The sequence below is a fragment of the Arachis hypogaea genome, chromosome 13 (assembly GCF_003086295.3).
Source record: "Arachis hypogaea cultivar Tifrunner chromosome 13, arahy.Tifrunner.gnm2.J5K5, whole genome shotgun sequence".
Lineage (NCBI taxonomy): Eukaryota > Viridiplantae > Streptophyta > Magnoliopsida > Fabales > Fabaceae > Arachis > Arachis hypogaea.
This window is the reverse complement of record NC_092048.1, coordinates 129,338,389-129,364,718: the sequence shown is the minus strand read 5'-3', so window position 1 is coordinate 129,364,718 and position 26,330 is coordinate 129,338,389. Positions and strand designations below refer to the sequence as shown.

Sequence of the window (26,330 nt, the reverse complement as noted above, 5' to 3'; positions counted from 1 at the left end):
CATCCCAATGTGTATATACACATGAAAGTGTGTCATGGGCTCCAAATTTCAAAACGGACTCTCAATTATTAATTAGCAATGGCTGCTTGTGATTTCCAGTGCGTTGCATTGCTGCTTATAATAATAATTCCTGTAATTGCAAATGCTGAGAGTCTATTATCTTTTAACTGCACCAACTTCACCCAAGGTCATTGTGCTGATGAACTAACCCTGCAAGGTGATGCTAGTCACGCACAATCTTCTAACGTTATCGAACTCGCAGGAAGCAAAAAGAATGCTTCAGGATTTGGAAGAGTGGTAACAAAGGCAACACATCTTAAGGTAAATAATTCAAGATACGACTTCACCACAAACTTCTCCTTTCTTGTTTTCACAGAGGATCCCACCTATCCTGGAGATGGTTTGGCATTCTACATAGCAAGCCCGAAACTCCCGATCCAAGACCATATAGACGGCGGAGGCCTCGGCCTTGCCAAGTCTTACCACCACCTCCCAAGTGGTTACTCTTTTGTGGCTCTGGAGTTTGACACATTCTCAAATGGATGGGATCCAAGTGGTCCATTCCCGCATGTAGGACTAGATCTCAATTCTGTTGTTTCCAGCCTCTCTGAGACATGGTTGGTAGATTTTTCAGAGAGAAATAAAGTGTTCAATTGTAGTATTGAGTACAACTCTGGAACCAAGCGTCTAGATGCTTTCTTCACTGCAAGCTCCTTCAATGGACCTGTAAAGAAGCAATTTTCGTTTCCTTTGGATCTCGATGAGTTCATACAAGATCCTGTTACTATTGGCATATCAGCTGCAGTTGCAGAAAAAAATTATACGGTGGGATATAGCTTGTTGTCATGGTCATTCAGTTCAACCTTACATGTGCCGAGTAATGCGGCCGGTTCCTTTCCTTACAAGGCACATTTGGAGAAAGCACTAGAAATAGGGATTGGTTTCTTTCTGTGTTTATTTGTTTTGGTATTAGTCCTACTCCTCATTTTGATACGGAGGGGAGGGAAAAGAGATCCTGAATCCGCGTTTGATCCGATGGATCATGAATTCCAAACGGGCACTGGACCACAGAGGATCAGCTATGACAGATTGGTGTGTGCGACGGATAACTTCCAAGAGGCGAAGAAGCTTGGAAGAGGCGGCTTTGGTGCTGTGTATAAAGGATATTTCAAAGATACAGACTCTTATGCTGCTGTAAAGAAGATATCTGCAGATTCAAAGCAGGGATTAAAGGAATATGCAGCTGAAGTGAAGATCATTAGCCAATTGAGACACAGGAATTTGGTGAGACTTACTGGTTGGTGTCACAAGAAGAATGACTTCGTCCTGATATATGAGTACATGCCGAATGGAAGCTTGGATTCTTTTCTTTTCCACGGAGTAGGCTTCTTGTCTTGGCAAGTAAGGTACAACATAGCTTTGGGATTGGCATCGGCATTGCTATATCTGCAAGAAGGGTGGGAAAAGTGTGTGCTTCACAGGGACATTAAATCAAGCAACATAATGTTGGACTCAGATTTCAATGCTAAACTTGGGGATTTTGGATTGGCCAGGCTTGTGGATCATGAGAAAGGTTCAAGGACCACAGTGACTGCTGGCACACTTGGTTACATGGCACCAGAATACATGAAAACAGGAAAAGTTCGAAAGGAATCTGATATATACAGTTTTGGGGTGGTTTTGTTGGAGATAGCAAGTGGCAAAAAGGTTATGCACCACATAGAATTGGAGGGTCGTGTGACTCAAGTTTCATTGGTAGAGTGGGTTTGGGAGCTGTATGGGTTGAGAAACATCACAGCAGCAGCAGATCCAAATCTATGTGTTGCATTTGATGTTCAACAAATGGAATGTATGCTTGTTGTTGGTCTTTGGTGTGCTCATCCAGATTGCAAATGCAGGCCCTCTGTAAGGCAAGTGATGAAAGTGCTTAACTTTGATGCTTCTTTACCCATTCTTCCAGAAAGAATGCCTCTTTTACCCTATCTCCCCTCAACCACAAATGAACTCTTTTTAACTGCTGTTTCTTCGTTTTCTGGTACCTAAATGTTAGTTGGAAATCACTAGTATGTTATCAGTACTTTGATTTTTATCAAGTTTTGGAACCTTCACCTTATGCAGTTAACTAACCTTAGTGTATTTTATGACTTCAATTTCTGTACATGATTCATATTTGTTGGGAAAATCTCAACAAACGTTAAAAAACAAGAACCTGTCTAACAGCAGAAGCACCAAAAATAATTTTCCCACAATCTATGCGATTAAATAGGCAATACCAAAGATACTCCAAGCAACAATTATAATGGCAGAAATTAAATAATCAGACACCAGAATTTTAACGTGGGAAAACCCCCAAAAGAGGGACAAAAATCCACGGGACCTAGTCCAGTAAAATCTTCCACTATCAGAATAATGGGTACACAAACAGTCTTCCTAGTGACACTAGGGCATCTCAACAATCAACAAAATACATCATCAAAAGTGATGGAATCAACATAAACCCTCCACTAAGTGGGTATCTCAAATCAGGCAAAAGAGAAGACAATATAGCTAGCAAGTTATATCCTAATGTTCATCTCTACACCAGGAATAACATACTAAAATTTCATAAAAAATGGAGCAAGTTTACCAAGTTAATGTGATCAAAGTTGGCTTGCCATTTTCTCCCCAAATTCTTCTCCTCTTCGCCAAAACCCTACTGCTTCTTTTCTTTCATTCAAAAACGAAGCTTCTGCTTTCTTTCAAAACATGAAGAAAGCTTCTCTCTCCCTCCGTGGCTTATACGCCACTTTCCTTTTATTTTTTTTCTTTTTAAAACTTGTGGGCCCCACTTGATTGGGGACCCACCAACAAATCTCCCCCTCACCAACTCAAGTGGGGATAGGCTGCTCTACCAAGCCCGCCTTCTCTTTGCAGGAATCAAACTTCACTGCAGGTAAACTCTTAGTCATCATATCTGAACCATTATCATCAGTATGGATCTTTTCAAGTGCATATGACTTCATTTCAAGCGCTTGACGTATCCAATGATACCTCACCTCTATGTGCTTCGATCTGGAATGAAACATCGGATTCTTGCTGAGATGAATAGCACTCTGACTGTCACAAAATAACACAAACTTCTCTTGATTGATGCCTAACTCTTGTAGAAATTTCTTCATCCACAAGAGTTCCTTAGAAGCTTCAACAACAGCAATATATTCTGCCTCTGTAGTAGACAAAGCAACACATTTCTGAAGTCGAGATTGCCACGACACAGCTCCCCCTGCAAAAGTCATCATATAACCAGAAGTAGACTTCCTTGAATCAAGATCCCCAGCCATATCTGCATCTGTGTAACCATCCAACACAGGTTGGCCACTTCCAAAGCATAAACAAACTCTGGAAGTACCATTAAGGTATCTGAGAATCCGCTTCACTGCTTGCCAGTGTTCCTTGCCAGAATTAGAAAGAAACCGACTAACAACTCCAACTGCATGAGCAATATCCGGCCTGGTGCAAACCATAGCATACATCAAACTACCAACTGTAGATGCATATAGAATCTTCTTTATTTCCGCTTTCTCTTTCTCACTTGTAGGACATTGCTACGAACTCAGCTTGAAATGACTAGCAAGTGGAGTACTAACAGGTTTGGAACTACTCATGCTAAACCTCTCTAAAACCTTCTCAATATACTTCTACTGTGACAACCACATTTTCTCATTCTTCCTGTCACGAGTGATACTCATGCCAATGATTTTCTTTGCAGGATCCAAATCTTTCATAGCAAAGGATCTGTTCAAGTCTTTCTTAAGACTTTCAATCTTCTTAGTGTCATGACCAACAATCAACATGTCATCAACATAAAGCAAGAGAATTATAAAATCACCATCAGAGAATTTCTTAACATATACACAATGATCAGAAGAAGTCTTACTGTACCCATGACCTTCCATGAAGGAATCAAACTTTGTGTACCACTGCCTTGGCGCTTGCTTCAACCCATATAAGCTCTTCTTCAACTTGCATACAAGGTGCTCCTTTCCTTTAACCTCGAAACCCTCTGGTTGCTCCATGTAAATTTCTTTATCTATGTCACCGTGAAGGAATGCAGTCTTCACATCAAGCTGCTCAACCTCTAAATTCAAGCTAGCTGCCAATCCAAGCACAACTCGAATAGAGGACATCTTCACAACTGGAGAGAAAATCTCCTCAAAATCAATACATTTCTTTTGCTCAAAGCCTTTCACAACCAATCGAGCTTTGTACCTTGGCCGTGAGACATTTTCATCCGCTTTCAATTTAAACACCCATTTATTCTTGAATGCTCTCTTACCCTTCGATAACTTCACCAATTCAAAAGTATGATTCTCATGCAAGGATTTTATTTCTTCTTGCATGGCCTTCAACCAATCTTCCTTATGCTCATCAGACATAGCTTCATGGTAGCTCTCTGGCTCCCCAGTCTCAGTGTTCATCACATACTCATGAGGAGAGTATTTTTCAGAAGGATGACGCTCTCTAGTGGATCTTCTCAATTCAGGCTCAACTGGTGGTTCAAGTGGAACTTCAACATCTGGCACCTCAGGTTGAGGTGTAGGTTCATCATGCAAATCATCACCATCATTATCAACTTGTACATCTCCCCCATCAACAGGAGGTCTAGTGGAAGGACCAGGTTCATCATCAACAGAACGTCTAACAGTTACTGTTGGCTTATCTGTCTTCTCAAGATCTTCAATAGTTTGGTCTTCAAGAAAAATCACATCTCGACTTCTAATTATCTTCTTGCTCACCGGATCCCATAATTTGTAACCAAAGTCTTCGTGACCATAACCCATGAAGATACACTGCTTTGACTTTCCATCAAGTTTAGACCTTTCATATCTCTTTCATATCTTGGAATGTGAACAAAAGCTCTGCAGCCGAACACTCTCAAGTGACTATAGGAGACATCTTTCCCTCTCCAAACTTTCTCTGGAACATCACCATTTAGTGGAACTGAAGGAGAAAGGTTGATCAAATCTACTGCAGTCCTCATTGCTTCACCCCAAAAGGATTTAGGCAACTTTGCATGAGAGAGCATACACCTGACTCTATCATTGATAGTGCGATTCATTCTCTCTGCAACTCCATTATGTTAAGGAGTCTTAGGAACCATCTTCTCAAGCTTGATCCCATGTCCTTTACAATACTTTTCAAACGGACCCCTGTATTCACCACCATTATCTGCTCGAACACATTTCAATTTCCTTCCTGTTTCTCTTTCAACACTTGCATGAAAGTGTTTGAAGATTCCGAGCACCTGGTCTTTAGATTTCAAAACAAAAGCCCACACTTTTCGAGAATAATCATCAATAAAAGTAACAAAATATGATGCACCACCTAGTGTCTTAGCATCCATAGTGCAAACATCAGTGTGAACTAAATCTAGAACATGTGATCTCCTATGAGGTCCAGAACTATGAAATGATACTCTAGCATGCTTTCCAACAAAACAATGAGTGCAAGTATTTAAAGTTGTACCTTTCACTGGAAGTGAGTGCTTCTTGGCCAAGACGCTTAGTCATTTATCGCTTAAGTGACCAAGACGTATATGCCACAAGTCAGAAGAGGAATCATCAGCTACATTCACATCTTCTTTGCACAACTTTGCTTGCAACTGGTAGAGAGTAGTGAGACTATTGTCTTCTCTAGCAACAATGAGAGCTCCTTTGGTAATCTTGCATTTTCCACTACCAAAAGAAGTGCAATACCCCTCTTGATCCAATTCCTTCACTGAAATAAGATTGAACCGCATATCTGGCGCATGCCTAACATTCTTCAACTGCAACTTGCATCCCATGTTGGTTTCAAGTCACAAATCACCCATACCAATGATATCACACACTCCTTTATCTCCCAATTTGATCTTGCCAAAATTTTCAGCAGTATAGGAAGTGAAAAATTCACGCCTCGGAGTGACATGACATGAGGCACCAGAGTCCATAATCCAAGTGGAATCATCACAGACAAGATTCACATAATTTTCATCATATGTGATAAGAACATCTTCATAAACAATAGCAGCAGTTTCTTTATCACTATCTTTACCTTTGTCTTCGTTTCTTCCTCTTGATTGTTCTCTTTTCAAGAACCTACAATACCTATTGATATGCCCCGGCTTGCCACAATGGTGACAAATGAACTCCTTTCTTGGCTTGTACTTTCCTCTTGACTTGCTTCGACTCTCTGACCTGTCAGAACTGTGAGGTTTTCTACTTTGACTTCTCCCCCGTGACTCTGAAACAAGTGCTTCTGACTGGGAGGAGGCATTAGTCAAACCTCGCTCTCTTCTTCTGGCTTCTTCATTCAACATGCTCTCTTTAACCATTGCTAACGTCAACTTTCCTTTTGGAGCTGAATTAGTCAGTGTCACAACCAGAACTTTCTAACTATCAGGCAAAGAGCTCAACAACAACAAAGCTTGCAACTCATCATTCAAAGTGATTTCATTATTTGTCAGTTGGTTCACCGTCTCCTGAAAAATGCTTAAGTGCTCCGGCATTGATTTACCTTCAACATACTTCATATTGACAAGCTTCCTGATCAAGAACGCTTTGTTTTGCACATTCTTCCTCTCATATAACTCCTTCAACTTCTTCCACATCTTCTCAGCATTCGTTTCGGTGTCAACATGTGGATACACACTAAGATCAAGCCATTGCCTAATCAAAGCAACTGCCTTCCGATTCAGCTTCTTCCATTCAGCATCGGATTTAGTACCTTTGGATTTATCCCCTTCCACAGGATCATACAAGTCCTTGCTATACAACATATCTTCCATGAGGGTCTTCCAAATTAAATAATTTTGGGAATTCAATTTGACCATATTCGGTCAATGAGTATTTTCCTCCATTTAATCAGCACAGAAATAAATAACCAAAGCTCTGATACCACTTTGTTGGGAAAATCTCAACAAAGGTTAAAAAACAAGAACCTGTCTAACAGCGGAAGCACCAAAAATAATTTTCCCACAACATGTGCGATTAAATAGGCAATACCAAAGATACTCCAAGCAACAATTATAATGGCAGAAATTAAATAATCAGACACCAGAATTTTAACGTGGGAAAACCCCCAAAAGAGGGACAAAAACCCACGGGACCTAGTCCAGTAAAATCTTCCACTATCAGAATAATGGATACACAAACAGTATTCCTAGTGACACTAGGGCATCTCAACAATCAACAAAATACATCATCAAAAGTGATGGAATCAACATAAATTCTCCACTAAGTAGGTATCTCAAAGCAAGCAAAAGAGAAGACAATATAGCTAGCAAGTTATATCCTAATGTTCATCTCTACACCAGGAATAACATATTAAAATTTCATAAGAAATGGAGCAAGTTTACCAAGTTATGTGATCAAAGTTGGCTTTCCCTTTCCCCCCAAATTCTTCTCCTCTTCGCCGAAACCCTACTGCTTCTTTTCTTTCATTCAAAAACGAAGCTTCGGCTTTCTTTCAAAACATGAAGAAAGCTTCTCTCTCCCTCCATGGCTTATATGCCACTTTCCTTTTATTTCTTTTTTTTTTCTTTTTAAAACTTGTGGGCCCCACTTGATTGGGGACCCACCAACAATATTGTTATCAATATATATTTTCTTGATTTTTTAAACCCTAAAATCTGTACTTTTGTTATGTCAAAATACATTTGGTACATAATTCATACTTTATTTAATACACTTTATCAAATAGAGAGAGAAAAAGACAAATAGGTTTTTGATTTTTTGTTCCACGTACATTTTTATTTCTCATTATTTAAAAATATTTTTAAGTTTCTAATCTCTTTAAAAGTTGAACATATATATTCCTTCGTTCATGTGAGTCCGTCAGACAGAAAAGTCTGATATGATTTTCGTTGTGCTAACGTGGCCGTTATAGTCTTATAGATGCATGCGTAGAAGAAGAGTTTTTAAAACGGAACGACGTTTTGATGCAGGGATTCAAAACTTCTCCCAGCCTTTCTATGATTCTATGACTGGATCTCTCTCTGTTTCTCTCTCTCACTCAGCTGCCTTTTCCTTTCTCTCAGAATCTCGCTGTCTATCATCATCACTACCTCAAGTCTCCCTTTCTCTCTCCCGCTCAGCACTCTCGATGCTATCCTTCTCTCTCGCTCTCAAGGTAACAAGCCAGCAACGACATCCATGATAGTCGCTGCCGAGATCAGCCTTTCAAGCTCGCGTTTGTCGCCTCCCTTCTTTCAGTCTTTCAAGCTCGTACCGTCACCTCCCTTCTCTCTCTCTCACCCAGCCTCTCAGATCCCTTCTCTCAGCCTCTCAAGCTCGTTGTTTGTTGCGTCACTTTTCTCAACCTCTCAGCAGCAGCGACATCTCTAGAAATGGCAGGTCCCAACAGAGACTTCTGCGTTGATATGCTCCTCTTCTTTCAGCATTGATCTGCTGCTCTTCTCCTCTTTCTTTATGAAAAATTTTGAATCTTTGATTTAGGAATTAGGCTGGCATAAAGTCTCTCCTCCCTATTAGCCTTTTTTAAGGAATTCTTTTTTTTTCTTTTAATTTCAACTAATTAATTTATTCTTGAAATTAATGAATATATTTTGTGTTGATTAAATTTGATGTTGTTTGATAATAGAAAGATTCTGGTTTAATTTGATGTATTTTGTAGTATGTAGTTGTAACTTATTTTAAATTAGAAACAAATTTTATGGAGAACATTATTATTAAACCCTTTTGAACAAATTTTCAGCTAATTAATTAGTTATTGATATAGATAAATGTGTTTCATGTTAATTAAATTTGATGTTGCATCATGAATCATTCAGGATTTAATTCATAAAAAATCTCGCTAGGTAGTCAATAGAGTATTTGTACAATGTGTATAATGGTCTGTTTATTTGGCTCAATATGAATTAAAAAAATGAACATCCAAAGTAAAATACTACTAATTTCTCAAACACAATACACTCATATTATCTAGAATAACCATCCGAATATCAGGAATAATAAACATTTGATATCTTACTGAATCGAACATCTCTAAACTCTTATCGTATACATTATACATATACTCTATTGGTGAATCGAACATCTCTAAACTCTTATCGTATACATTATACATATGCTCTATTGGTTCCTATACTTCCTGATTGTGTATATCCTCCCAGCTCCCCATCCAAGCGAAAGTTCAAGAGCCCAACTCAGTTTTTCTTGTACTGTTTTATTCTCTTGTCTTTTCATAAGACAATTCTACAATAAAAAATATTTTGTGAAAATTTTTTTTTTTGAAAGTAAGAGCTCAACACTTAAGTGGATTATTGTAAAACAAATACAAAAACGATAAAAACATGATAACTTTTATGTCATTTTTGATATAACTATCAACAATATGAATTATTTATAATACCATTCCGTACCACATGAGAATGATTGTTTCACACAGTTATCAATTTCTATTGTCTTGCAGTGAAATATAGCATCATTTCTGCGTAGCCAAATAATCCATAAAACTGAAAAGAATCTAACTAGCCAATACTTATTCCTCTTTTTTTTTATTGGCACTGATCTCCAATACTATTTTATTCTCTTGTCTTTTCATATGACAATTCTACAATAAAAAATATTCTTTGAAGAGGATTAATATATATATATAATCAACTTCAAAAAATTAATAAAATAAAATAGTACACTTTTGTAAATAGAAATTTAATTATCTATAAAAAAAAAATTTAGTTCTTCACCATTTCTCCTCTGTAGCGTAACATGCACCCTTCTTTTATGTGTGAAGCTAGAGACTGAAATCTTTTGCATAAAAAACCCCGAATGAAAATAAACGGTTATTCATATTTTCTATTTTATATGCACACAAAATGGATATAGAATTTCTCAATGGCGATTATTCTTAAATGCTAGAAGCATCTAAGGCTCATTCTTAAATGCTCCTTATTAAGTATGGAGTGCCGCACACCTTGTGAATTTATTAAATCTAAACTTTTTATTTATTATATTTTATTTGAATGGTCTGAGTTTAAAAAGATAATCTGTTAATGAGGTTAATCATTTTTTGTACAAGTTTTAGATTTTTTTTTATAAGTCTTAGATATTGGGCTGAAGTTCAAAATAAAAAATAATATATAAATATTAAAAACAACATATCTATACAAAAAAAAGTTATTGGACTTTAAAATTAAAATAAATAATACATAAAAAAAATTAAAAATTCATGTACAAAATCCAGAAAAAAAAGATATATTAGAATCTTAAAAAATAATATTAAATATATATTATGTATATAATATTAAAATTTAAATAAATTTTGTTTTGTGTATAATAAAATTATAATATAATATATAAACACAATGATAAAAAATTTTGTGTTATATATATATATATATATATATATTAAAATTTAAATAAATTTTATTTTATGTGAAATAAAATTATAATATTAAATATAAATACAATGATAATATATATATATATATATATATATATATATATATTACAATTTTATTTTGTATGAAACAAAATTAAAACATTAAATATGAACAGAATGATAAAAGATTTGTATTATATAAATTTAATTAGAAAAATATATATACAACGTAAAGAACAAACAAACACATAATAATTTTATTTTGTGCGAAACAAAAATCCATATAAAAAATATTTATATAATTTTTTATTAACAATTTTTTTTATTAAAATATGTTATTTTACTATATTTATAATATATTATTTGGAATAATTATATTATTTTAGTTAATATATATTATTTAAAAAAATATTTAAAATTTATTATTTTGTATTAAGAATATTATTAAAAATATATTATTAGTTTTTTCTTAAATTAACATTTTTTTCTTTGGTTTAAATACTATGACAACAAAAAAATTTTACGTAACTGCGTCTACTCAATAAATATTATATTCATTTATTTTTATATTGCATGTAAAATAAATAATTAATGTTTAAAAAAGTTAATAAAAGAAAGAAATATATTTTTTTTTACCAACTCTTAGGCTATGAAGCACGGATTCTCCCCTATGGTGCCGGCGTATCCGTGTCGGACACGAATCCGACACTGACACTCGACGGATACTTCAAACGAGCGTATCGTGACATGTCTTCTTGTGGTGCAGAATTTTGGTGAAGCTGTCACGAATCCAAACGAGTCCGATCCAATTTAGAGCTGAAAATTTGGTATATGTTCATACTAATCTCCGACTTTTATCTAGAATGAGTGAAGATTATAGAAAATGAGATACCAACATGTGGGACTTCAGAGTTGATGACAACAGTCCAGATCTAAGTGAAATTTCGTATTTATCTTTAGATGAACCAAACATAGAAGCTGTGGTATTTGCGGATGATGGACTTGGAGGAGAAGAAATTGATACATTTTCTGTTAGCGAGATGGCAATAGTAGATTAAAATTTTTTATTTTTTTTAATAATTACATAATTTTTAGACTTTTTTATGCAACTATATTTCCTCTTATATTTACAATATGATATTTTATTAATTTAATATATTATTTAAATTTTAATTCACAACGTATCCTAAACGTGTCGTATCCAATTTTTTATAAAAAGAACGTGTTGGCGTATCCGTGTCGTGTCGTGTCCGTATCGCGTGTCGTATGGTGCTTCCTAGCTCTTAGGTGAATATAGAGAGACTATGTCATTTGAATTATAACTCGTTGGCAAAGAAAGAAATATTCTTAATTATATATTAAATAGAATAATTATTTATTAGGCTCATTTTTATACAAAATTTTTTTTCTTAGTTTTATATCTGTAATATTTTATACCAATTAGTTTCAAAATTTAATTATTTTTTGAATAAATTAATAAAAAAATAATACAAATAATTGTTTAAATATAATTGTATTTTAATTTTTTATTCTATTACGTACACGTTGAGGATAATTTGAAATAAAAGATAATGGACTTGTTGTAACCACCATATATTTTGTGCTTTTGACTGAGTCGTCATCTGAGAATCATGGCGTCTTCATGGAGACCGAAATTCTTCTACAGAATTGCTTTTGGAGTTAGACAACTAGCAGCGGCTACAGATATACGTCTTCTTTTTCTATGACAGTAATTTTCGGATTTTAAAGGTCATTTATGGTAGAAATGGAATGTGATGAGTTCAAGAGCGTTAAAATCTATGGTTAGCCAGAACAATAGTGGAAGCACCTGCCAGCAAAAAAACAGTAAAAATGTTTGAAGACATCACATCGACAATAACAGAATAATTGAGGAATTCAATCAAAATTTCCTGAGTACTTTTGTGGTGTAAAAGTCGTAATGTGTTAAATGAGGGAATTAATTTTTTTTGTTAGTGCATGTTTGTTTGTTTAGCTCATAACAAAAAAAATAATAACAATAATAAATAAATTTAATTTACCTGATAACTTTTAATAATATATTAATTTTTAAAAAGTGCTACACTCCCTATTTTACCTGGAGTGCACTAGCTTTAGCCAGCATCTAAGGTAAAACATAAAAAGGATCGTCCAAGAAAAAAAAAATTCTGTAACGTAAATATTAGAAGCATTTAGCATCCAAGTGTAAGAGGCACAAAATATTGAAAGGTGTTTGTTACGGTACAATAATAAATTTATACGTACCGATATAATAAAAACATGGATAAATAACAAAATGCCACGTGAATTATATTATCTCCGTCAGCATTTAATTTTTATTTGTTTAAAATATATATCTTAACATTATTTTTACTAAAATGCCCTCATAATTTAATAAAAATAAAAAATATTTTTTATATAAATATATGAAAAAGACTTAAATGTCCTTTTTTATGTTAAATAAAAATTATCATTTTAAATTAATTAAATTTTAATATTCAACTAACTTTAATCTTATATTTTAAAATCTTAAATAATTTAAAAAAATAAAACAAAAACACATGAAAAAAAACAAAAAAATAAAAAAAAGTTGTTCATCTAGCTGCTTCGTGTTCTTCGTCTCCTCCCTCCTCTTCCTTCTCTCTGCTAAAGGAGAAGAAGAAGAAGCCCTCTAACCCTAAACATTTTTTCTCGAGCTTCAATTAGTACTGTTTCTGTTGGATCCACAGAGACGGCGACACCGGGGTCTTCTGCTTCCTCTCTTTTGTCAGAGCTGCTCACCATCTCCTCTAGTTGTGCGTGGTTCGAATCTGTTGCAGCTGCGAGAGACGAAGCCCGTCATGTACCACTGCTTACTGCTTGCCTGAAGTTTTTCTCTGCTCTGCTCTGCTCCGTTGCACTGAAGCGCAACAAGTCCATCGCCGTACCAAGAAGATCCCGCTCTCTCCTCGACCCCGCTATCTCTTCTGACTCCATGATTGCAAATTGGTGGCAGGGAAGCAAATTGGGGCTGGGATTTTGTTAAATATTAGCATGCTTTAGCCTTGCTCATGCAATTATTAATTGGAATTTCTTTGAACGGAACATGATTTTAATCACATGATTGTCTGAATTTTAATAACTTTTTTGTCTGAATTTTAATCACTTTTTTTTTCTATTTGATTCAATCTCTTTATTTTGTTTCTTTGTTCTTGTCAATATAATGTATCAATGCCTCTGTTATTGGGATTTCTCTGTTTTGCCAAAAATCTGTAGTATGGTGAACTTTTTGGTTTCATGGATGCTTACTTTTTTTCATATTTTAATAAGTATTTATGTGCTTAGAAGAGCAATTGACTCTGGTTACAAATTCGGATTGTTGGTGGAATGAATGCAAATTGGGACTGGTTTTCTAGTTGTTGGTGGACTAGCCTAGCTTGCTGAATTGATTAATTCATTAATAGAAGGGAGTGGTGTCATAATCTGCATTGACTCTGAAACAAGAAGTGATGTCTCGATTCCTTCAGATGAAGTTTCACTCTTCATCATACATTATTTTATATTTTTCAACATTAAAGTCTGATTGTATTTCAATCATTTTGCACATATACATTACACGTATATTCAAAAGAAAACACTGTCAAATCAAATTTTATAAACCACACTAGTAGTTAATTTATATTACGAAAAGAAAGTTAAATTTGAATACGTTTAGTTTCATTTCATATTGGAATTATATATTTTGAGAACATTATACCAAATACGAGGCATATTTAATTTTATTTTAAGTAACTTTAATTATTCTCTGTGAAATGTGAAGAAGGGCAAAAGAAAAAAATGATAAAGGAGTACTTACCCCCCCTATTTTGAGGAAATAACAAATTTAGTGAAAATTTTGAAGAGTAAACAAAATTTCTAAAATGATTTCGTCCCAAATAAGATTCTTCTTAAATTTTAAATAAAAGTCATGCATTTTCACGCTACAAAACCCCTTGTAGGAACCAAGACTTGTGGAGTGTCATCGAATTTAAAATTTCATTACTAAGACTATAGCGCAACTATAGAATTACATGTAATGTAACCAAAATAAAAGTCTTAAATAAAATAAAACCATAACTATCGAAATTAAGATAGGTCAAATGAAATCTCCATGTAAGATTTCTTCTTATCTTTGATTTCCAGTTTCCTTGAATCCAAAGGCATGGTCTCCAATGTAACAAGTCCCTTCTATTTTTAATTCCGAGTACCTTGGCCTCAACCAAGACTAGGAAACTATTCACTTTTTCTTAGCTTGTTAACATTGTTGGATTTCAAGCAGAAAACCATTAGGTTTAATTACTATGTTAGTCCCTATAGTTTCGCAAAATTTTCAATTAGGTCCCTATACTTTTTTTCCTTTTAATTGAGTCCTTGCACCAAATTTTTTTTTTTAATTGGGTCCATACACTTTTTTTTCCTTTTATTTAGGTCCCTATACCAATTCTTTTTTTTTTAGTTAGGTCCCTATAAAATTCAGCCAATTACTACTAAGAAGAACTTAATTGAAAAAAAAATTTAGTGCAGGAACTCAATTATAAAGAAAAAAGTATAGGGACCTAATTGAAAATTTCACGAAACTATAGGGACCAACAGAGTAATTAAACCAAACCATTATAAATGCATACTCATCATAGCCATTGTTACTGCTTCACAGTTTCCTGCTAGAATCAAAGCTTCAAGCTAAGATCAAGGCCGTAGCGTCCTGCTTTGTGCCGCCCGTGATGTGATCCAGGTGCATCCCTCCCCAACTCTGGATCCTTAACTTCTAAGAAGTTATAGAAAGGCTTATTGTCTGATGCATTTGATCCTGAACGATAGTTTGAGTCATCAGTACTATCCGATAAAGTTTCAAAACCAAATGTATAGTTAGACACACAAACTATAATTAAGAAAAATTGTCCTTCATTGTTCTAAATCTTTGGATAGATAAAAAATGTACAAATTTTATCTTATGAGAGGAGCATTTGTTTAATTATTTGCTTCATTCCTCAAAAATATTGATACAATTACTAAACGGAACCAAAGAGTTAAGAATATTGACCTTCTGAAATTTCTTGTAACTTACTTCCATGACTTGATTGTAAGTTAGCATATTGCCCTTGGAAAGAACACCTTGAAACAAATGCATAGGTAGTGGTGGTGGATGAACATCATGATGAGTCGCAAATGATGAAAAATTTGCTTGGCCATGTACGCCAATGTCAGAATTGAATCTTTTGTTGTTGAGATCCAACAACAAAAATCAATAGCCAAGAACTGAATCAATAGCTCGGCAAAGAAATTTGGCCGGTAATTTCTTTTTGAAAAATCAATAGCTAAGAACTGAATTAATCATTGACCTTAATAGCATCAAGGCATCAACTATAACAAATCAAATGCCTATATGGAATTAAAGTAAAATATGCATTACAAAACCTACTCAACTAGAAGAAAAGATACCTGTTCTGAAAGAAAAGTGATTCCACCATGGTTAACCATTTCATAGGTCTCTCCAAGGATTGGATTAAAAGGCTTCCATGTTCTTTGGTATGCATAGTGAACAGATACAGCCCATGATGCTGTGATGATTAATGAATTACAAAAGGTAAAGAAACAGTCGTAAAACACATGCATAAGTCATATCAATAAAATGTTTAAGCTCAAATGATTTACATTGTTGATTGATCACATGTCAACACTAGTTAAAATGCTACATAGAGGTTCTTGATTTCATTCGCCTAAATCTTTAACTATTCCTCCACTATCTCCAAATAAAATAAAATTATTGTATAGAAGGATTAAAAGGAGAGAAAACACTCACATGCATACACAAGCCGCATGTATAGATCCTCACACTCATCTGCTTTATCAAGCAAGTGGGAGTACTCCATCAACTAGTCCAAACACTTTGAAGTTCAATGAAGCAGCAAAAAAGAAAAGAAAAAGAAGCAATTGAATGATGGTAAAAATTGAAGCTTTCACAAACCTCGGCCATTTTCTAAAGCATAGTCATAGGTTCAAATTAACTATGATAGCATCTAATTAACTCTTTTTTCTGTCCATACAGGAAGATTGGGTGTTGTGTAGGGTGTTCTACAAGAATAGAGAAGTTGGTGGCAAACCTAATAGCATGCGAAGCTGCTATGATGACACAGAGAAACTGAAGGAACCGAGACATCACTTCTTGTTTCAGAGTCAATGCAGATTATGACACCACTCCCTTCTATTAATGAATTAATCAATTCAGCAAGCTAGGCTAGTCCACCAACAACTAGAAAACCAGTCCCAATTTGCATTCATTCCACCAACAATCCGAATTTGCAACCAGAGTCAATTGCTCTTCTAAGCACATAAATACTTATTAAAATATGAAAAAGGGTAAGCATCCATGAAACCAAAAAGTTCACCATACTACAGATTTTTGGCAAAACAGAGAAATCCCAATAACAGAGGCATTGATACATTATATTGACAAGAACAAAAAAACAAAATAAAGAGATTGAATCAAATAGAAAAAAAAAGTGATTAAAATTCAGACAAAAAAAAGTTATTAAAATTCAGACAATCATGTGATTAAAATCATGTTCCGTTCGAAGAAATTCCAATTAATAATGGCATGAGCAAGGCTAAAGCATGCTAATATTTAACAAAATCCCAGCCCCAATTTGCTTTCCTGCCACTAATTTGCAATCATGGAGTCAGAAGAGATAGCGGGGTCGAGGAGAGAGCGGGATCTTCTTGGTACGGCGATGGACTTGCTGCGCTTCAGTGCAGCGGAGCAGAGCAGAGCAAAGAAAAGCTTCAGGCAAGCAGTAAGCAGTGGTACATGACGGGCTTCGTCTCTCGCAGCTGCAACAGATTCGAACCACGCACAACTAGAGGAGATGGTGAGTAGCTCTGACAAAAGAGAGGAAGCAGAAGATCCCGGTGTCGCCGTCTCTGTGGATCCAACAGAAACAGTACTGATTGAAGCTCGAGAAAAAAGGTTTAGGGTTAGAGGGCTTCTTCTTCTTCTCCTTTAGCAGAGAGAAGGAAGAGGAGGGAGGAGACGAAGAACACGAAGCAGCTAGATGAACAACTTTTTTTATTTTTTTGTTTTCTTTTCATGTGTTTTTGTCAGAAATTATTTTAAATATAGAAATGGAGATGGTGTTTTGGTTGAATATTGATATTTGAAGTGTATTACAATATTGTGGAACTCATTCAACACGCCTCCCACGTGTTGCACTACGCCCCCCACGTGTTGGCCAATACGCTGCCACGTGTCCAACACGCCCCCACGTGTTGACTTTTCACCTACAAAATCCACCCATCTGTAATTAAACCAAATACTCCCATTTCCCAAAAAAACACCAATATTTCTTCAAATTATTTAAGATTTTAAAATATAAGATTAAAGTTAGTTGAATGTTAAAATTTAATTAATTTAAAATGATAATTTTTATTTAACATAAAAAAAAGGATATTTAAGTCTTTTTCATATATTTATATAAAAAATATTTTTTATTTTTATTAAATTATGAGAGTATTTTAATAAAAATAATGTTAAGATATATATTTTAAAAAAATAAAAATTAAATGCTGACGGAGATAATATAATTTATGTAGTGTTTTGTTATTTGTCCACATTTTTATTATCATTCTACCGTAGTTGGTACGTTGGAGAGAAAAACGAAGAGGGATAAAAATTGCTGACGTGGCAATGATGATAGCATGCATAAAGTCGACATCTCATTGCATCACTGTATGGATTCTATTATAAATAGTTCGTGAGTTACTGTTCATTGTGGTTGGTATCTTCATCGCAGAGAGTTCAAGAACAAGCGCTACCTCCCGTAGCACAGGTCACTCATCTTCTTCCCTTATCTCACTTCTTTTCTTCTAATTAAAATTAATTTTCTTACGCCTGATAATCTAAATATGCGTGATGATAATAATAGGGGAAATCAAAAGAACAAGCTTATTCCTTTTTTTCTCTTCTGGAATATCTGTTTAGTTTTTTTAACTTAAAATTAGCTGTTTAATCGTTACCAGCATTTCACGTTTCTATGATGGAACTCTATGTTCTCAACTGTTCGAAGAGCGTAATGACCTGTATTTTTTGTATAGTTTTTCCTCATGTTAGTTTGAGATTGATGATGTTTAATTGCATGTGATGGATTTGAAAGATAATGAGTGCTGAAGGAGCCAATAAAGATTGCCTAGCGTGGGCTGCAAGAGATTCATCTGGAGTCCTATCACCTTACAAATTCAGTCGCAGGCATGTTCATCTTATATTTTGTTCAATCAAAGTCCAATTTCCTCCTTTCCCCCCTTTATTATTTAATATCCCCAATTCAACCAAAAATGGAGGGACAAAATAGTTCCTTAAGATTTGATAGACACGAATTTGTTCCTCAGTAGACAAGAGCTTCCCTCTTGATTTTAGCGGGTATATTAGTCTTTCGTATATATGTACGCATTTTGTATGGAACGACTAATCTTTCACCTTTTATTTATTTTTTTCAAATAATAAGCATAAATTTGTTATTTTGAAATCTTGAGGGGAGTTTTTTCTTTTTTCCTCTCTGTTTTCTGGTCAGGAACGAGATTTAGGGTTTACTCTATTCTTTTTTGGCTCTTTATTTTCATTTTTATTGTGGGTTAGGGGTGATGATTGATCAGGTTTGCTTTTGGTTTGAAGAAGTACCAACTAATTATTTGCTTGATTTCTTGATCACATGGCAAATGATGGTTGCTCAGGGATCTTGGGAATGATGATGTTCACATAAAAATTACCCACTGTGGGGTTTGTTATGCTGATGTTGTTTGGACTAGGAATAAACATGGTGATTCCAAATATCCTGTAGTACCTGGGTAAGTTGGCTGATTTTGCTGTATGTAGAAATGAATAGCCTATTTATTTAGACTAATCTTTTTGCAATATTTTGTTTGTCAGACATGAGATTGCCGGGGTTGTGGAAAAAGTTGGTTCTAGTGTCCAGCGTTTCAAAGTTGGTGACCATGTTGGAGTAGGGACTTATGTCAACTCATGCAGGGATTGTGAGTATTGTAATGACAGACAAGAAGTTCATTGTGTGAAGGGAGCAGTTTATACCTTCAATGGCGTTGATGTTGATGGAACAATTACAAAAGGAGGATATTCAAGTTACATAGTAGTCCATGAAAGGTGAATTTAGAAGATGCTAGTTACTTGTTATATCTGTTATGAATTATTGAATTTTGTCTTTGGCTTCCTGAAATCTCTTTCAATGATGTATACATGTTTGGTCTTCTGTCGACAGGTACTGTTATGTGATACCTAAGAATTACCCATTGGCTTCAGCTGCTCCCCTGCTATGTGCTGGAATTACTGTTTACAGTCCCATGATGCGCCACAAAATGAATCAACCTGGCAAGTCTCTAGCAGTGATTGGTCTTGGTGGTCTTGGTCATATGGCAGTGAAATTTGGAAAGGCATTCGGGTTGAATGTAACAGTTATCAGCACCAGTGTATCCAAGAAAGAAGAGGCCCTGAGCCTACTCGGTGCAGATAAATTTGTTGTTTCAACTGATAAAGAGCAAATGGCGGTAAGAATTTCACCGAACATGTATCAAGTAACCTTTTCCTTAGATCATGAAGACACTATTGAGTTATCAATTCTGCTGCTTCATTTTTCTGTAAAAAATCAACACGGATGAGAATTATTATTTCCTATGCAGGCACTGGCCAAGTCTTTTGACTTTATAATTGATGCGGCTTCCGGTGATCATCCGTTTGATCCTTACATGGCACTGTTGAAGATATCTGGTGCTATGGTCCTGGTTGGGTTCCCTAGTGAAGTCAAATTCAGCCCTGCTAACCTTATTCTTGGTATGTATAGCTTTTCAGAGTATAGAAAATTCTTTGTTAGAATGGTGCAATATTTTGTTTATGCATACTCTCACTTAAATAAATAAGCTTATCTTGGTAGCTTACAGCAGTGTTAGGAACCGGTGTAAATGCATAATCTTGTTGGCAGGTATGAGAACCATATCAGGGAGTGTTACTGGTGGCACAAAAGAGACACAAGAGATGATTGACTTCTGCGCCGCAAATGGAATTCACCCAAGCATAGAAGTGGTTCCAATAGAGTATGCAAATCAAGCTCTTGAGAGAATGATAAATAGGGATGTGAAATATCGGTTTGTTATAGATATTCAAAACTCCCTAAAATAGGTCCAAAGAAATGAGTATACATGGTTGTGGACCGACCTCTTTTTATATACATGTTGGAAGATTTGGATAAATAATAAAAATACTGCCCATATCATATTTTCTAGTCGGCTTTTGAGTTTCTATTTCTCCGCTCCTCACATGGTTTCAAATCAGTAAGGACTGAAGTTGAGGACTGCGAATTTTGAATGTCTGGGACATGTTGAGAACTAGAAAAATAATTCGTGTGGTTTTATTATCATATCTCATAAGTAAAAGATTCTAACTATTTTCTGCCAACTTTTATTATTATTATTATTATTATTTGAAGGCGGTCTCATTTGATACGTCTGTATACAGTTGTGCTTGTGCAGATTGGCTACCCAAGCAGAGTATGGGTTCACCTTCTTAGATAATCCACCACTAGAGAATAGAGCTAGCCAAGATGTAACCCCTTCAACCTTAGATTTTCTTTTCTCTTGGGCCTAGGCCCGGTTAGGTCACCAAGACAAAAAATATGCTGGCATGGGATCCACGTTGATTAATAATACTACAACCGTTATTCGTCAACGTCAACGCCGTATAGCTATTAACAGGTAAGAATGGGTGGCTTGCAATCTCCAAGGGTAATGTGTGTGTTGAGTTTCCAGAATCTAAGTAACTCGTTACATAAACTTGCTAACGATGCTGTTATCGATCTTGTTGATATTGATAATCCCTTATGGATCCTCCTTATCATTCAACTTCACCAGTTTTGATCCCAACAACAAGGACATAGTGTATGAGCAATCTGCATCACCAGTGACACCATCAATCCAACTCACAAGAAACCGGCAAGACGCTACCCAGGGTAGCAGCACTGGTCGTGCCACTTACTACCAACCCATGCACCTGTGGGACAAAGCTTCAAGGAATCTCACACACTTCACAACCCATTTCTCCTTCATCATTGATTCCCAGAATCGAACTAACTATGCAGATGGCTTCGCATTCTTTCTTGCCCCTAACGGCTCGAAGCTCCCGAATGCGGGGGGAGGCACCTTGGGTCTCGTACCGAATAACCAGACACTCAACGCAACTGAAAACCCCTTTGTGGCTGTGGAGTTTGATATCTTCTCAAATGTTGAATGGGATCCACCAGCAGAACATGTCGGCATTGACATCAACTCAATGAGGTCTGCAGCTAACGTCACATGGTTCGCTGCGGATAGCATCAAGCAAGGGAAGCTCAATCAGGCTTGGATCAGTTACGATGCTACTTCCCTCAATCTGAGTGTCACCTTCACTGGCTCTAGCAATGGCACCACACTGCTGCAACATCTATCTGCCATAGTGGACTTGAGAACTTATCTTCCGGAATATGTTACCTTTGGGTTCTCAGGTGCCACGGGAACTTCATTTGCTATACATCAAATTCTTTCATGGGATTTCAACTCGACTTTGCAAGAACTACAAGTCATTGCAAATCCCCCAGCAATGACTCCAAGCTACCCACCTGTAGTTACCGAAAAGAAGAAAGGGGCCAACAACACAGGACTAGCAGTGGGATTGGCTATGGGCGGGGTGGTTGTGGTTTTGGGTTTGGGCTTGGTTTCGTTTAAATTGTGGAAGAAAGGAAGTGATGATGAAGAGGAAGATGATCAAGATTTTGAGGAGCATATGGGGGACGATTTTGGAAGGGGAACCGGGCCTAAGAGGTATTCATATGCTGAATTAGCACGTGCAGCGGATAATTTCAAAGATGAGAACGAGCTTGGTCAGGGTGGATTTGGAGGTGTCTATAGAGGGTACCTTAAAGATATCAACTCGTACGTTGCTATCAAGAGGATATCAGAACATTCTCATCAAGGAATAAAGGAATTCGCGTCGGAAGTAAAGATCATTAGCCGGCTTAGGCACCGAAATCTTGTCCAACTGATTGGTTGGTGTCCGAAAAGGAAGAAGCTCTTGCTTGTATATGAGTACATGCCTAATGGAAGCTTAGATGTTCATCTTTTCAACAAGCAGAATCTGCTGAGATGGACAGTTAGATACAACATAGCTCGAGGCTTGGCGGCCGCACTGCTATACTTGCACGAAGAATGGGAACAATGTGTTGTGCATAGGGACATCAAATCAAGCAACATCATGCTGGATTCAGAGTTCAATGCCAAACTTGGGGATTTTGGGCTAGCAAGGCTTGTTGACCATGCAAAAGGCGCGCAAACCACGGCTCTAGCCGGTACTCTGGGCTACATGGCTCCCGAATGCAATACCACATTCAGGGCTACTAAAGAATCAGATGTGTACAGTTTTGGAGTTGTGGCATTGGAGATAGCGTGTGGAAGGAAACCCATCAAATATAATGCTCCGGAAAGGGAAATCAATATTGTAGAATGGGTGTGGGGTCTCTATGGAAGTGGAAGAATTCTTGAAGCAGCGGATGAAAGGCTAGATGGAGATTTTGTGGAGGAACAAATGAAATGCTTGATGGTTGTTGGGCTGTGGTGTGCTCACCCTGATCATAGAAGCAGGCCTTCAATGAGGCAAGCAATTCAAGTGCTTAACTTTGAAGCTCCATTACCCACTCTTCCATTGAGTTTGCCTGTCCCTACCTATGTTCACTCGTCTTCTAATTTAGCTCCATTCAGCATAGACAATTCTTCAGGGGATGTCCAATACCAGACCATGAGCTCCACCTCAAACTCAAACACAACCTCCTCCGGTGTCACCACAACTTCTGATGATGTATCTCCCTCTAAGTCACTTCTACACTCGCGGCAACATACATTAATGAAGTAAAGTGAATGTTTCTTCTGTCTTTTCTTTCTTTCTTTGCATAGAGGATTTTTCACTTGCTTTCTTTTTTTGGGTTTGTGATGATACTCATCTAATAATTAAGGCCCTATGAACCATGTAACTTGAAATAATTGTGATTTAATTTCTATACAGAAATTTATGAAAGAATGTTATATGAATATTTTAAGGAAATCAACTAAAACTCTACGAATACAAATAATACAGAGACACTTAACTGTTAAGTCTTGAAACGTAAATGATAAGGATAGGTGGTTAAGTGGTTATGTGGTTTGATTGAAGGAGGATGTCCCTTTAGGTGATTAAGTATAATAGGCGTTTAAGGGATAGTCTTCTTGAGATTATGTGTTGTTTGTAATTTGTCTAAACAATTCTCCCCTTTGGATCGAGAGTCCTAACAATAATCGAAAAAAAAAAAAAAAATCTAACTTTATTAAAGACGGATGAGAACAAAAGGTCATATACAAATTATATACTCAACATAATTAACTAATTAAATGAAAGTTAAATATTGACACAGAAAGTTAATAAATCATGTCCAAATTAACAGTAGAATAGAATATGGACGTTTTAAAAAAATGTTTCTTCATAACATATTATCATCACCTTCAAGTTTTATCCTCATCTAAACAGATTAGTAGAATAAACAATGAAGAAGAAAGTTCTTGGGATAGGATATATATACTGAAAGAACTGTTCAATCTAACTATCTAAGTGCATTCGGCAAGAGTCTATTCATCCCTAAGACTTTGGCAGTTCTTGGCACAACAATGGTTGGAGAAGGGAAACAATCACGGAGCAAACTATATCATACTTAGGTGTTAGGTACTAAAACTATATATCCAAAGCATAAATATTTGAACCTTCATTATTGTAGTCGCGTCATGGATGATGTAGTCTAAGAATAGAGGGTGGAATCTTCTTGCAAAAGTATTAAGTTGACAGAAATGAACATATTTTGCACTCGGCTTATATAGCTAATTGTTAAGAATATAACGATATATAAGACCAATTCAGAATTGGAAATTCTAATGAGATCATAGTAAGATGGTTTCATTTCGATGGAATTAGAGTAATATTTTAGCGAATTGTGTGTAAAGGAAAATACTTTGCTATGGAACCTGAGAATCTGGCGGAAACATATTGGTCATCACGAAAAGTATCTGTCAACTAGTGCAGATAGATTCGCAACACTTTGGTACCGTTACTGTAACTAGCAGTGAAGGCAAGTTACCTCTGGAAACTCAACCTTCATCCAAGGATCATGAACTTTGTGTGGAGATTGATGAGGAACTCCCTCCCAACAAAGCTTAATCTTCAAAGGAGAGGTATGAATTGTCTAGCTCTTTGTCCTAGATGTTATCAGAGAGAGGAATCTGATTTGCACTTGTTTAGAGATTGTGATTTCGCCCAAAGATTTTGGTTTTTGACATCCCTTTCTTTAAGGCCAGAGATGGGGAACCAGGTGAGTCTTCAAGCATGGGTTGAAGATATGCTAAAGGTTCTAGATAGAGACCCAAGAGGTTTTTTTTGCACGTGTTTGCATGCTATCTGGAAAGCTAGAAATGCCTTAGTTTTTGAGTATAAACACATTGATTTGGCCGAGTTAGTAGAGCTAGCAAAAAAGAATTTTGTAGATTATGGCCTGGCTATTTCAGCTGCAACTCTTGGAACCACAATCTCAAGTAGAGAAAATAAGGGCGGAAACTCCTCGTGGTTGGCTCCTCCAAATTCTCTGAAGATTAATACAGATGCTGCACTTGTGGCAAACAAGATGGCTGGTGCAGGGGCTGTGGTCAGGGATTCGGATGGTATCATTCTTGCTGCAGCAACTTGGAGAATCGATTCGAGTGTGGAACCTCATGAAGTCGAAGCTCAAGCTTGTTTTTTAGGTATGCAATTAGAGAAAGACTGCTGTTTTTTGGATATTGTGCTTGAATGTGATAACTCTGAAGTGATTCTAGCTCGAAAGAATGCAAGGGTGGGGGACAATTATTTTGGTTCTTGTATAGCTGATTGTTTCAGCTTGATTAGCAGCTTTAGATCAGTGAGTTTTTTGCATGTAAAGAGAGAGAGAAATAGAGTGCCACATACTTTAGCTAACCTTGCTCTTACCAGTCCTAATTTGTTAGGAAAGCACTCTTAATATATAAACGTAGATACATAAGTTTACTCATATTATTTTTAAAATATTTTTTTTATTAATACTATGTCAACAACATCGCTTACTTGGCAAAATATTAGAATCAACCACTTAATTTTTGTCAAATCAACTATTATTTCCAAATAAAAAAAAAATATACAAAAATTTGTAATCAAATTTGTAACCTACAAAGACATTGAATCCATATCCATATATTTATTATATCTTACCGTTATAAACAATACAATAAATTTATAACTCCAATAATTAATTTATTAATTCCTATAAATAACTCATTAAATATAATAAATATTCACATTACAAATGTAATAATAATATTATTAATCATAATAAATCTTACGTTATAAATATTCAAATTTTATACTATTTGAACTACTTATATAAGTTTCTTGTCACTATTTCTTCAAATGACATCAAATTTAGCACAAAAAATTTATTTCTGAACTACACAACATCTCAAACTTACTCAATGGAGCATTATTTTTGGACAATATCACCAAACAAAAAGACAATTTGTTTATCAAAGCTCGCGTGGTTCATTTATGGGAAACATTAACACCCACAAATGAAGAAGAGTCTCTTTGCTTAGAAATGATTATATTAGATGAAAATGTACAAAATAAACATATTTATTATATTTTTAAATTGAATTTACGAAAAAATACTTTAACTATTTTTGCTTTTTATACTTTTTATATTATTTTATAATACTTTATATATAATTGTATTTTAATATGTTAAAATTATACCTCTTTTAATATGCTATTCATTATTCTTTTATAACTAATTATGAACTATGATTTACTAACACAGTAGGGAAGGGAAAGTCTATACTATAAAAAA

The 26,330-nt window shown here is 35.5% G+C and overlaps 5 protein-coding genes across 9 annotated transcripts; 4 read left to right on the top strand and 1 right to left on the bottom strand.

The window, feature by feature from the left end:
• The first annotated feature begins 78 nt into the window (after positions 1–78).
• Positions 79–2,043, top strand: LOC112735408 (L-type lectin-domain containing receptor kinase IX.1-like). The gene has a single exon (XM_025784946.2). The coding sequence runs from the start codon at positions 79–81 to the stop codon at positions 2,041–2,043; it is 1,965 nt and encodes a 654-aa protein (XP_025640731.1).
• Positions 2,044–14,351: 12,308 nt separating this feature from the next.
• LOC112733393 (uncharacterized) lies at positions 14,352–17,463 on the bottom strand. 5 transcript variants are annotated; one of them, XR_003168220.2, is made up of 5 exons: positions 16,476–17,463; positions 16,175–16,259; positions 15,814–15,932; positions 15,416–15,587; positions 14,352–15,181 (listed from the first exon to the last, which is right to left on the bottom strand). XR_003168220.2 is itself a non-coding variant. In XM_072212500.1 (5 exons), the coding sequence occupies exons 2-5, from the start codon at positions 16,211–16,213 to the stop codon at positions 15,042–15,044; spliced, it is 369 nt and encodes a 122-aa protein (XP_072068601.1). In that variant the 5' UTR covers positions 16,214–16,247; positions 16,476–17,463; the 3' UTR covers positions 14,352–15,041. The 5 variants fall into 5 exon arrangements, 2 of the variants coding, with proteins under 2 accessions (XP_072068601.1, XP_072068602.1); XR_003168219.2 differs by having other exon boundaries at positions 16,175–16,247; XR_011869964.1 differs by having other exon boundaries at positions 15,440–15,587; positions 16,175–16,247.
• Positions 17,464–18,014: 551 nt separating this feature from the next.
• LOC112733391 (probable cinnamyl alcohol dehydrogenase 1) lies at positions 18,015–20,654 on the top strand. The gene is made up of 7 exons (XM_025782331.3): positions 18,015–18,197; positions 18,522–18,613; positions 19,096–19,209; positions 19,292–19,522; positions 19,638–19,923; positions 20,056–20,206; positions 20,355–20,654. Exons 2-7 carry the CDS (start codon positions 18,525–18,527, stop codon positions 20,549–20,551), a joined length of 1,068 nt encoding a protein of 355 aa, XP_025638116.1. The 5' UTR covers positions 18,015–18,197; positions 18,522–18,524; the 3' UTR covers positions 20,552–20,654.
• Positions 20,655–20,887: 233 nt separating this feature from the next.
• Positions 20,888–23,484, top strand: LOC112733390 (L-type lectin-domain containing receptor kinase IX.1). Its single transcript, XM_025782330.3, has 2 exons — positions 20,888–21,123; positions 21,280–23,484. Exons 1-2 carry the CDS (start codon positions 21,053–21,055, stop codon positions 23,306–23,308), a joined length of 2,100 nt encoding a protein of 699 aa, XP_025638115.1. The 5' UTR covers positions 20,888–21,052; the 3' UTR covers positions 23,309–23,484.
• Positions 23,485–24,776: 1,292 nt separating this feature from the next.
• LOC140177730 (uncharacterized) lies at positions 24,777–25,469 on the top strand. Its single transcript, XM_072210882.1, has one exon. It carries the CDS (start codon positions 24,777–24,779, stop codon positions 25,467–25,469), a length of 693 nt encoding a protein of 230 aa, XP_072066983.1.
• Positions 25,470–26,330: the final 861 nt, after the last annotated feature.

Coding starts and splice junctions, on each gene's coding strand:
- LOC112735408 (XM_025784946.2), top strand. CDS start 79: ATGGCTGCTTGTGATTTCCAGTGCGTTGCATTGCTGCTTATAATAATA.
- LOC112733393 (XM_072212500.1), bottom strand. CDS start 16,213: ATGAGTGTGAGGATCTATACATGCGGCTTGTGTATGCAT. Junction 15,933..16,174: donor CATGCGGCTTGTGTATGCAT/GTGAGTGTTTTC, acceptor TAATCATCACAG/CATCATGGGCTGTATCTGTT. Junction 15,182..15,415: donor GTTACAAGAAATTTCAGAAG/GTCAATATTCTT, acceptor ACTATCGTTCAG/GATCAAATGCATCAGACAAT.
- LOC112733391 (XM_025782331.3), top strand. CDS start 18,525: ATGAGTGCTGAAGGAGCCAATAAAGATTGCCTAGCGTGGGCTGCAAGA. Junction 18,614..19,095: donor CCTTACAAATTCAGTCGCAG/GCATGTTCATCT, acceptor ATGGTTGCTCAG/GGATCTTGGGAATGATGATG. Junction 20,207..20,354: donor CCCTGCTAACCTTATTCTTG/GTATGTATAGCT, acceptor TCTTGTTGGCAG/GTATGAGAACCATATCAGGG.
- LOC112733390 (XM_025782330.3), top strand. CDS start 21,053: ATGGGATCCACGTTGATTAATAATACTACAACCGTTATTCGTCAACGT. Junction 21,124..21,279: donor CGCCGTATAGCTATTAACAG/GTAAGAATGGGT, acceptor CAACTTCACCAG/TTTTGATCCCAACAACAAGG.
- LOC140177730 (XM_072210882.1), top strand. CDS start 24,777: ATGGGGAACCAGGTGAGTCTTCAAGCATGGGTTGAAGATATGCTAAAG.